Raw genomic sequence first — 12,476 nt, 5'->3', positions numbered from 1 at the left:
GGATAAATAACATGGTGTTTGGCATGATTTTAAAATGATGAATTAATTTTGTAAATTTTATTATAATGACCAAAATGCCCCAAATGCTAATTAAATATATATTCTTAAAATAATTAGATAGATAATTAAATATTTATAATTATAATTTACATTTATTAAAATTAATTTAAATATATTTATTAGAAATAAATTTGTAGATATGCATTAACCGTAATAATTAAAATAATAATAATATTTTAAATATTAATTTTATTGTTAAATAAATTTTAGTGATAATTACAATATTATTGTTTTTTAAAATAATTGAAAATAATAAAATATATGAAATTAATTAATAAAAAATATAATAAAAATCTAAATATTATATTTATTATTAAATTTTCACTAATTTAATTTTCATATTATATTGAAGAAGATAATTCAAGGGTATTATGGTCAATATACAATCTTATCATGATCACTATTCAAGAATTATACAATGTTATTACTGAGGACTTTCAATCAATATCAAGGGCTTGAAGACTAAATAAAAAATGAACCAAACACAAGACAAGAAATGATTATTTAATAATCATTCCCTTATCATGGCTACCAAACATAACCTTACAGTACTTTTTTTAATAATAATGATGAAAATTGAGATGTAATTCTTTTTACCTAAAAGTTGAAATGTTATTCTAAGATGAAATTCAATAAATGAATATTTATATTTTGATATTGTTTGTCATTATTAATATAGTGTGTTGGAATTGTTAATGAATTGAAAGTAAGCAACGAAAATAAGAAAGACTCGAACGAAAGCAACACAAGAAAAGATTAGCGCTTCAAATGCTGTCTTGGAAGTTACTAAGACTATTTCCAACTTACTGCACTACATTCTACACTACAATAGTGTAACACTAAATTCATCTGCAACTTATCTACACTACATTCTACACTAAATAAGAATATTCTCAGAATATTCTTATAATATTAATTTTAATTCAATAATAACTATTTATAATTTCATTACACAATTATACATAATAAATATAATTATATTATTTAATTTTATAATATTTCATTATTTAAAAAATAAAAAATATTATTTATATAATTAATATATAATAAAATATTAAATATTTATAATTATTTAAAAACAAATAAAAAAATTAAAAAAATAAACAAGAGAGATGTGGCGCAGCACTTTGTACTGCGCCACATCTAGAGTGGGTTTTAGGACAACTCCAGTCCAGCACCATTTTTGGTGCTGGATTGGAGTGAAAAACCTTGCTCCACCATGGAGCAAACTCCATTGTGGAACAAGGGTTGGAGTTGCTTGGAACTCAATAAGGTTGGGGCACCCCAAGTGCAACCTGAAATTTCCAAGTAGCAAAGGCAACTCAGTGGCGCCCTCGCCCACTTCTGTCCGAGAATTTCCCGGACATAACATAGAGTTCGGGTGCGTTCGGATTCTAGTGTGGGTGCGATTCAAACCTTGTTTCACGAACAACCGCAAAAACGTTGGCTTGGAACCGAACCGGTCCAATGATACCAAATTAGACTTTCGAACCTTGAAACCGAAACAGGAGAACCTTTAAGCATGCTACCCTACCACATTCTCATTTCTAGGCCATTCTCCGCAGCCAAGGTTTGTATAAATATATTTTTATATAAATATAAAATAAAAATACAAGTTCTCTTTACATGTGAATCGAGTAGAATTCTTTTGAAAATGCTACGGATCCTCGGAAAGAGAGAAAAAGGCGAGTCTGAGAAACAAAGTCCCCTCCTATTTTCGTTGGATGCAATAGAAGATATTTACAGACAAAAAGATCCATGCAACCACAGCGAAGTACATGGAGGAAAAAGAGGCAAGTTGAGTAGCTGGTCTCGATGAACGAAGTGGGTAAAAAAGGATCATACCACATGAATAAAAAAAAACCCAACTAAAACAGCTACAAAAACACATTAATAACAGGGAAACCAGATCAGTGGATTCGAAATAATAGGATCTTTGAAAATTGATTTTTCTTGTTTTTGCTTTTTTGGCTCTACCAAAAAGTTTTATGTCTCTTGTAGGTAGTTGAAGGTGTACTCATCTGTGGCACAGCAAAAGAGTTGTCTTCGCTCCATTTTCTGCTGGCTTTGCTGCTATTTTTAGTAAACTCCGTTGCTTGCGACTTTAATCCGTTACCATTTGCAGCTCCAAATGAGATATCAATTGATTGACATCGAGTCTGATGCAAAGATTGAGGCACTTGAGGGACCCAAAATCCCATTTTTCCTGCTGGAAAAGCGCACATACTGCCCTCAAAATCAGTATCCAAGAATGGCAGCACATCATTTTCCCCAGTCTGAAATTTCGACGGGTCGAATTATGTTAACAACTAAGTGCAAATTCGTGAAGAAATTAGTTTAAATTTCTATTAGATGATTATGAAAAGGGGCAGCAAAGCAAACCTTACAGAAACCATAGGGAAGAGCAGGAGAATCAAGAAAGTCTTCCACATGCCATCCAGGAAGAGTTTCCATCAAATATTCCGATATGCTACTAGTTGAAATTGACCCACTCAAGTCCCCTCCACACATAAAAGGGGCATGACTTTTATCACAATATTCTGGTGCAACCACGGGTGTGCTTTGGACTGTTGTACGCTTCTCAGTGAAAGGTGAGCCAGGGGTTGGTTGTGCAGAAACAGGCTTATTTTTGGATTCTTTGGGATTGTCTTTTGGATCAGAATTTGAAACCTTGCGGGCTATGGCAGAATATTCTGACGAAGATGGTGAGTCGGAATAAAGGGTAGACGTTGCAGAAAGCTTTACACCTGTGAGTAGAAATCTGGTGTGCTTCTGAGTGAGCTCGTTTGCTTTGTGTATTGATATGTCACACTCCTTGCACAAAATTGCTCGATCTTGCTGACAAAACAAGAAAGCCCTTCTCTCCTGTAAACAGAACAACGATGTTAACTAAACCCAAAAATGGAAGAAAAATAATCATGGCAAATCAAGAAAAATGGTGGTGGAAAGGAAGGAGGAGGAAAAGATATGGATTTTGCAATACCTGACAAATATCACAGAGGGGAACTTGTTTCGGGTGGTGGAGTGAGAAGCGGTGGTGTTTTCCGGCGAGTTTGTTGGCATGGTGGACACGGTGGTCGCAGGCGGCGCAGAGCGCGGCCTCATCCGCCACGCAGAAGACTGATGCTTCATCTTTATCACACACATCACATTGAATCTTCATTTGGATGATTTTGGAATTATTCTTGATTTGATTTCAAGATCGTTTCTTTTTTTCCCCGGGGATGAGATGGAAGGTACAAGTGAGCCAGGAGGGATGGTGATGGAATGGAGCTGGGATTAGTTAATTTATTTAAAAAGGATTCTCAGAAAATAAAAATAATAATAATAATAATAATAATATTATTATTATTATTATTATTATTATTATTATTTCAGATTGTTTGAAGGATGCATTAACTTTTAATGCTTATAAGCTTTTAAATTCTAATTTGTTTTAAAAAAAATTCTTATTTTAATAGTTCACTTGTCTAAAATATCATTACATATTTTCTCAAATTTATATGCTCTACAAATTTTGATAAATTCTTAACTTAAAAATTTTATTTTTATCAAATTTATTTTAACAAATTAAAAATATTATTAAATATTCTTTCCCAAAAAGTATCCATTTTCCTAAATTATAAATATCATTTTTTTTAAATAAGTAAATAATATGTCAATCAACATTATATTTTATATTTATTTTTTTTAAATGGCATATTTTAATTCTTCAACCACCTTTACCCACTGTCACCATAATAATAAATAAGAACCAGTTCTTGTACATTTGAAATTATATTTCTTTTTCCTTTTAACAGAATAAATCGATAGGGAATAGTTTAATGAAGAGGTCTATTGTTAGACAGTCTCACAAATCTTTATCTAGATATTCACAATAAAAAGTATTACTCTTAGCATAAAAAGTAATATTTTTTAGGCAAAAACTTGTGTAGACGGTCTCACGGGTCGTATTTGTGAAAGGGATATCTTATTTAGGTTATCCATGAAAAAATATTACTTTTTATGTTAAGAGTATTTTTTTAGAGCGAGTCTCATGTGAGACTGTCTCACGGATCACAATCTGTGAGACAGGTCAACCATACTCATATTCACAATAAAAAGTAATACTCTTAGCATAAAAAGTGATATTTTTTATGGGTGACCCAAATAAGAGATCCGTCTCACAAATAAGCCCCGTGAAACCGTCTCACACAAATTTTTGCCTACTTTTTATTGTGAAAATGAGTAGGATTGACCCGTCTTATATATTAAGATCCGTGATATGGTCTCACATGAGACCCATTCTATTTTTTAATGGATGACCCAAATAAGAGATCCGTCTCACAAAATACGACATGTGAAACCGTCTCACACAAATTTTTGCCTAGTTTAATTATATACAGTGGATTCATAAAATGATGCCCTTAGACAATTAAATTCTTTATAGAACATTCCTACCAACTTTATAAGTTATTTTTTGAGAAAACATATTTAATTAGCCGAGCTTTGTATAAAATATTATTCTATGCATTTTTAAAATTCGATGATTTTGTAAAAAAAAAAAAATATTTAATGTTTTCTGCATGCTTTCATAAATGCCAAATCAGAAAATGGTAGTTGAAATTTTCCAATTTTGTTGGCATATTAAAAAAAAAATATTATATTTCTAATAAAATTTCATCTCTTTATGAATTTTTTTTCAAATTATTGTGATTGTGACCACTTCGTTGCGCAGAACGAGGAGCATTATGCTTTTCAAATTATTTATTAGTAATTAATCGAATTAAAAAGTGACCCATACGAGTTTAAATAATTTAATCTTAGTGCCACTTTCTTTTTTTTAAAAATATATATATATATACAGATCTGTCCAAACCCCCTTGATTCACTATTAACTTAAAAGGACCATGATCAATGCTTTTCTCCACCTGTCATTTAGCTATTGGTTCATGTATTTTTTAAGAGATAATAATCCTAATTCAAAGATTATCTTCTTAAATTAATTGAAACTATTTAATTTGTATGTTTCTTTTAAAAAAATAAATGTAATTGATTCGTGAAACGAGGCACAGGGCAGATAATCTCGAGACCATAGCTGAGATACATTACTATGTGACGATGTTATTTACGCTTCATTTTTATTAAACAAAAATTTATATGAGACAGTCTCACGGATCGTATTATCGTATATTGTGAGATGAATCTATTTATGAAAAAATATTACTTTTTATGCTAAGATTATTGTTTTCTATTAGAATATCGGTAGAATTGATTCATCTCACGAAAAAATTCGTCTAACAAAAAACATGCTCTTTTTATTAATAAACTTTAGATATAAAGTAGAGTATGTATAATAAAAAAAAAAATCAGAGTGCAAATAACGATGACCATATACAGTAAATTTTTTCTACAGGTTTCTCATTTTGATTTTAAATAATTATATAGTGTTGTTTTTCAATTGCTATTAGTGCAGAAACATAGTATGTATGGCACATTTAAGAGCTATTACTCCTTTTCTTTTCCCATGCACACATTCGATGGGATCTAAACTTGGAATCAATAATAATAATAATAATAATAATAATAATAATAATAATAATAATATATTTGTTTGTCACGAAAATTGCGGACGTGCCAGGCACGTGTTCGTGCCAAAATTGTGAAAATAATCTGACTTCTTTTACCAAACGTTGTGTTTCTCGATTCGATCGTTCGTTCTAATTCCCTCGAAATGTCTCCAAAAATAAGAACATAAAATGAAGAATATACTGAAATTAAAGGTGGAATTCATAAACAACATCAATATTCATTATGCTGCCATGAATTTGATCGACATTTTTACAAGAAAGTCGGAGGAATATGCGAAATATGAAGAAACTAAAATACTGGAAAATGAAAAATGAGCGTGCAATTGATGATAGAATTATGCAGAGCTTTTTACTGTAGATTTTTTTGTGTGTAGTTGTTGAGTTGCTTCTTTCTGATTCATCCTTCTGTTTTTGTCGCCCTCCACAGGGAAGTTTCAACCGCATTCCACGATCACTCACGTTGGGTCATGGTTCAACTCCCGGCATCGTGCTTTTCTTGGACCAAACTGCAACTCTTCTTGGGCTTTATCCGTTGGGCTATGGCTTGGAACTATATGATTTTATCCGTTGGACTGTGGCTCGTGGGCTTGAAGGATTTTGGCTAAACAAATTGCCCCATAGCCAAGTTGGGTCATTGACCAATTAATTGGGCTAAACAATTGCCCCCCCGTAGCCAATTTGGCCCATGGGCCAATTTGGCTATGTTTAGTACTTCAAATATATTGTGTTGGCCATTTACAAGTTGGCCCAAATTCATAATACGACATAAATGAGGAGGAGGAGGAGGAGAAAAGAAGGAAAAGAAAAAAAAAACAGTGTAGTTCACAACACAATATTTCCCAAACTTCTTCCTCGTCTTCTTCCCCCAAAATCCTCCAATTCTTCATTGAATTTATAACCGATCTTCCTTCACTTCGAGACAACTACTCAACCGCTCATGGAGATCCCACATCATGTATCACTGTCGATTACATTGCCTTTGTGATGTCATCCAAATTTCTGAAAATTGTCATCATCAATTTCCTTTACATCAAGCCACACCTTCTCAAGGTAAGTATATTTTACAATTTTTCTCAATCCTCCATCACAAAAAAAAATAGTAGAATATGTCACATTTCATGTTGCCCTCAAGATGTTTGTGAATATGTCTGAGTGATTTTTTTATGAGCAATACCTTGCAACACCCACTGCATGTTATCTTAAATAATCCGCCTTCAATTGTTTTCAGCTTTTCTGGATTCAAGCCTCACTTGTTCGGAGACGTTGGTTCAAGTGGTAGATTTCAAAGCACGGAAAGAGAGGTTGGACAGTATGCTCTCTGAGAGAAAGGTTATCCTAACAACTCTCCAATAGAAGAATGCGAACTTTGACTCCAAGGAAGAGCTGATAAAGAAATTAAAGGCCAAACTCACTCATCATAAAACCGACATGATGGCCCTTCTGCACGATAGTGAAGCCTTGAAAGTTTTCTCCGATAAGCTCAAGGCCGATATCCAGCACTTGGGTGATGATATGGTGCAACAAAGCATGCTTACCAACAGTGAAAGCACACCTTGCAAACAGCTGAGCAGACTCAGGCAAAGTGTTTGTCCAAATAGGAAGAGTTGCGTCAACTTGATCTCTCTTGAAAACTCTGTCCCATCTTTATGGCCATCCTAGTTTATGTTTTGGCATTTTTATGAAATTTCTGGACCATAGTGTAGTACCTTCTTGACATGTTGCACTTGTCTGCCATGATTTGGCTTGTTTCTTTTTCTGTTTCGTGAATGTTGAGGAATGGTCAGAAACTCAAATTTGCCGTTAGAATACACTGTTGTTTGGGTATCTGTTGCTTGGGATTTGTTTGCAGGTGTTTGTATTTTTGGCATTTTACATTTACAAGGGAAACTCTGCCAAAATTTTCTTAAAAATTGAACACTTAATATCGACGCAAACCACGCAAGTCAATATGCATCCGCAACTAACGGCCAAACCAGATTTTTCGAATAATACTCACCAAAGTTTCAAGACATGCACTAAATGGACTTCGCTTTGTCATCGATTTGGCCAACTAAAACAACGAACACCTTACCCAAAATTAATTAACTACAGCGGAACTCCACGAGCCAGTATCTTTATTTATTTACAAATGCTCCATCATTATTTACAAACAAGGAATGGCTTAAAAGCCTATTCCTCGCATATTTACAGAAACTTTTTGCATGTCAATATTCCATAATTAACCAAAGTGGCTGTCCAGCCCACTTTGTACAATACTCCCTATTTACTCCAACTTTAAGAATCATTTGTCTCCGGCTGTCGATTTTTCATCTGAGCCGGAGCTAAGATTAAATCCTCCATTTGTAACTTTTCTTCCTCGCTACCTCCACATTCCTCCTCAAATATTACTTCAGCTCTATCGATATCCCACAACTCCTGAGATTGCACTTCGTTCACCAGCAGCTGCATTTTGGCTTTCCACTCGGAAGTTGCAGCGACTTCCATCTCTTCTTTAGTGAATTTAATCATCGACCTCCTCGATAATAGGTCGAACCATGGGTCTAGGAGAGACCATGGCAGTAGGTTTGAGCACCTTCTCAACTGCTTCATTAACTTTTTGAATATCCATGTATACTTCTCCTGATTGCCCATACACCCTGTAGTTACGAAACATAATTAGACCAAAAGCTCCATCATAATATCTAGCTTCCACGACATTGGAATTATATTGATACGGCTGTGAATCAGCCTGTAACACTTCAACCTCAGCTTCCTTATACATTAACAATAACCGGTGCATGAAGAATGACACACAATGATTGGTGTGAATCCAATCCCTCCCTAACAAAGTATGGAAGCTAACACTGAAATTGACAACGAAGAAGGTTGACAGAGAGGATCGAGACCCTACAGTGACCTTTGCTGGTAAAACTCTCAAGGTTTTGGTGGATTCTCCGGTACAAGCTACCACAAATACTTCTGTAGGAATCCAGTCTTCCACATTCTTCCCCAACTTCTGAAGGATCCTGTAGAGTAGAATATTCACAGCTGACTCATTATCTATCAGTACCCTAGACAACGACTTTCACATGTGCTACAATGTAGAGTGGTTTGATATGTTTCGTCATTTCGTTGGTGGGTCGTTTCATCAACACTCTTTTCTCTTCATCGACAAGAACACCGACGCTCTCATTCAAAATATCAGTTTGAATGGATTCTGTACCACTCTGATTTTCAGTGAATACATTGGATTCAAATGTTCTTTTGCGCTTAAACTCCTCTGGCAGCACTAACAAACCAGTGGCACATTCAAATGAAATGAGAATCTGTCCCACCCTGAAAATAGCTTTCTTGACAACATTACTGTCTTCCTCCATCAACAAGTCATCATCCTCCTCTTCTTTATCTTCAGTAGCCTTCCTCCCAAATTTTTTCTTCTCTCTTAGTGATTCCTCCACCTTAGATCTGCGCTCAACAGCTTTTTGTCTCAACAGACGTCGTTTTTGGGTCCGAGAAAGCAGTTTTAAGAACTTTGGATGCTCTACCCGCCTCCATATACCAATGGGGATTGCTCTAGGAGGAATAAAAAAACGAGATTTTCTTTCATATCTATTATCGGTGTCTAGAGGTGTTGGCCTCTGTATTAGCTTCTGGAATGACTGTCGGTCACTCCTTCCCTCGCCATTCATTGACCCATGAAATGAAACCTTTCCGAGGTGCTGGTTCTCCGGCCTTTTGGCCATGGATCCCCTACTGTACCTCATATTCCTCCCACTATAATACATATCATCTCCACTGTGACAGCGGCCTTTTCCATGAAAAGTTTCTGTCTTGTTCTCCTTTACCTCAAACATCATTTTCCGAGGCAGTGTGGCATACCAAATAAAAGCAGTACTAGTCAATGAATTGGGAAACAAGCGTAACTTGTAGTTGGAAAAATTATCCAAATTTGCTAGTTCCTCACACTGTATTTTAAACCTCGCCACATGTTCCACGTTAGATTGACGGTCTTCCCTCGAGTATAAAGTAAAGTCTGAAATGTGATATCCTCGTGGGTAAGGATTTTCACGATCAACAACATCGAGGTATGGCTTATGAAACTCTGGTCGGTTGAATGGCCTCACTCCCGGGCCATACAACTCTTGAATAACATCATGTATAGTCTCGGAGTCCAAAACTGGAGTTTTTCGCAATGGGTGCAGGGAATAATTTGCCCCCCGAGTGTTATTCCCCGAACCTAGCACTGAATATCCACGCATTCCCCCATCACCATACATCATTGGATGTAAGTTAGGAGACGTCACAGAGTACATATTACCAGCCATTTGTTTACTGTTACTGCAATTTTGGAATTTTAACCCCAATTCCTCATACCTTTTGTGCGGAGGAGTGTACCTTCCTTCCCTGGCAGATTGAGGAATCAATGCTTCTTCCAAGCGGCGATTTTCACCTGCTTGAGGAATCCCCGATCCTTGGCCTTGATCTTTAAATAGTTTAGTGTACGCTTCTTGAAATTTTTCGTTTTCTGATGTAACAACCCCTCCTTTTGTAGACTTCCTCCATTCCTTCATCTCTGCCACAAATTTCATTATAACAGTAGCAAAAGCTTGGGTCATTTCTCTGAGATCACTGCGGATATTCTTTTCCATAGTCAACATGAAGTTTGTTGAAGGTCCATCACCATCCGAAACAGCAATTCCTTCCTTCATAGTCTCTTCCTCGAACTGGTGAACAAGTCTTTCAACAGTTCTTCCATCTGGATCAGTTTCTTCTTCCTGTGAGCGATGAACTTTCCCCTGTGATGAAGGAATTCCCTCATTCTTCTCAGTATGCTTTGGAGGCATTTGGTCCCACCGGGCGTGCCAACTTGTTTGTCACGAAAATTGCGGGCGTGCCAGGCACGTGTTCGTGCCAAAATTGTGAAAATAATCTGACTTCTTTTACCAAACGTTGTGTTTCTCGATTCGATCGTTCGTTCTAATTCCCTCGAAATGTCTCCAAAAATAAGAACATAAAATGAAGAATATACTGAAATTAAAGGTGGAATTCATAAACAACATCAATATTCATTATGCTGCCATGAATTTGATCGACATTTTTACAAGAAAGTCGGAGGAATATGCGAAATATGAAGAAACTAAAATACTGGAAAATGCAAAATGAGCGTGCAATTGATGATAGAATTCTGCAGAGCTTTTTACTGTAGATTTTTTTGTGTGTAGTTGTTGAGTTGCTTCTTTCTGATTCATCCTTCTGTTTTTGTCGCCCTCCACAGGGAAGTTTCAACCGCATTCCACGATCACTCACGTTGGGTCATGGTTCAACTCCCGGCATCGTGCTTTTCTTGGACCAAACTGCAACTCTTCTTGGGCTTTATCCGTTGGGCTATGGCTTGGAACTATATGATTTTATCCGTTGGACTGTGGCTCGTGGGCTTGAAGGATTTTGGCTAAACAAATTGCCCCATAGCCAAGTTGGGTCATTGACCAATTAATTGGGCTAAACAATATTATTATTATTATTATTATTATTATTATTATTATTATTATGTAATTATAATTATATATAATTTAAAAAAGCAAAAATAATAATAATAATAATAATAATATATTATTATTATTATTATTATTATTATGTAATTATAATTATATATAATTTAAAAAAGCAAAATAAATAATCTTATTATGTACAACGTAGTAATGAATCTTGCTACTGTCGAGGTGTCATTGTAAGATTTGTGTATTGCAATAAATTTGAAAAGTTTTATAAATTAGCTTTTCACTTACCTTAGTCAAACACGTGTGGCCACGTGAACAACTGTAATTTGTGTAATTAAACAAAACCTAAATGGCGCCGATAAATACATAAATCTCAGGGGAATAGGGCACCGCAATTGGTGTACAATAATATAATCCTAATTAATTAAACATTACAGTGTGAAATTACGTCACGCATGACATAATTTCGAAAAAGGACATGTGTTAAAATAATAATATAATATATTTATATGTTTCTCTCCAGATTTTCGATTTATTCCAACCTGTCCTGAGTATGGTTCCACTATTAAAATATATCTCAATACATGGGCAAGAAAATAGGTCAAAGCCTACAATTATTATTAGCCAATTTTTTTTAATATATATATATATATATATATATATATATATTATGGGTTTTTTTTGAATTTATGTTTACGAGATGGATCTTGATAAATCCTTTGTTGTTTAATTTCTTTGACATATTTTTAATAAATCCTTGTATGTTTTGTAAAAATTCTAAAAAAAACCTTATATTCGTAATTATTCTGGAATTTAAATGTTTCATTTTTTTAGCTCAGTATGAGTTGAAAATGATATAAATACTGGAAACCAATAACCTTCATATGTACGAAATCCACTAAGAAGAAATTTGGTAAAACAATGTCACGATCTCACGAATCTTTATCTGTGAGACGGTCAACCCTACTGATATTCACAATAAAAAGTAATACTCTTAGCATAAAAAAAGTAATATTTTTTCATGGATGGCCCAAATAAGATATTCATCTCACAAAATACGACACACGAGATTGTCTCACACAAGTTTTTGTCTTTTAAATATTAGTGTATTGACGCTCATGTTGTGTGTATATAAATTTGATTTATATTCAAATAGAAGTGATATTATAATTTTAAACGCCATCCATGATTAATTAATGTAAATCTATCATGATTGTTCTAAGGATAAACTAAAATAATCGTTCTAAAAGATGGGTATTAAATGCTGAAATCCAGGCTATCAGCACAAAGTAGCACGATTAATATCTGGAAGGGTCAAAATCTGATCCAAATCGAAATGATGCAATCATTATTACATTTATAAAAATTT

General features: G+C 34.4%; 1 protein-coding gene across 1 annotated transcript; it reads right to left on the bottom strand.

The window, feature by feature from the left end:
• Window positions 1–1,752: 1,752 nt before the first annotated feature.
• Window positions 1,753–3,327, bottom strand: LOC140808201 (B-box zinc finger protein 21-like). The gene is made up of 3 exons (XM_073165269.1): window positions 3,044–3,327; window positions 2,443–2,925; window positions 1,753–2,336 (listed from the first exon to the last, which is right to left on the bottom strand). Exons 1-3 carry the CDS (start codon window positions 3,221–3,223, stop codon window positions 2,034–2,036), a joined length of 966 nt encoding a protein of 321 aa, XP_073021370.1. The 5' UTR covers window positions 3,224–3,327; the 3' UTR covers window positions 1,753–2,033.
• Between the last annotated feature and the right edge of the window lie 9,149 nt (window positions 3,328–12,476).

This window comes from Primulina eburnea, chromosome 12 (assembly GCF_022965805.1).
Source record: "Primulina eburnea isolate SZY01 chromosome 12, ASM2296580v1, whole genome shotgun sequence".
NCBI classification, from domain to species: Eukaryota; Viridiplantae; Streptophyta; class Magnoliopsida; order Lamiales; family Gesneriaceae; genus Primulina; species Primulina eburnea.
Note: the sequence above shows the minus strand (reverse complement) of the source record. Positions and strands in the feature narration are given on the sequence as shown.

Coding starts and splice junctions, on each gene's coding strand:
- LOC140808201 (XM_073165269.1), bottom strand. CDS start 3,223: ATGAAGATTCAATGTGATGTGTGTGATAAAGATGAAGCATCAGTCTTC. Junction 2,926..3,043: donor CCCTCTGTGATATTTGTCAG/GTATTGCAAAAT, acceptor TTCTGTTTACAG/GAGAGAAGGGCTTTCTTGTT. Junction 2,337..2,442: donor TTCCCTATGGTTTCTGTAAG/GTTTGCTTTGCT, acceptor TCGAAATTTCAG/ACTGGGGAAAATGATGTGCT.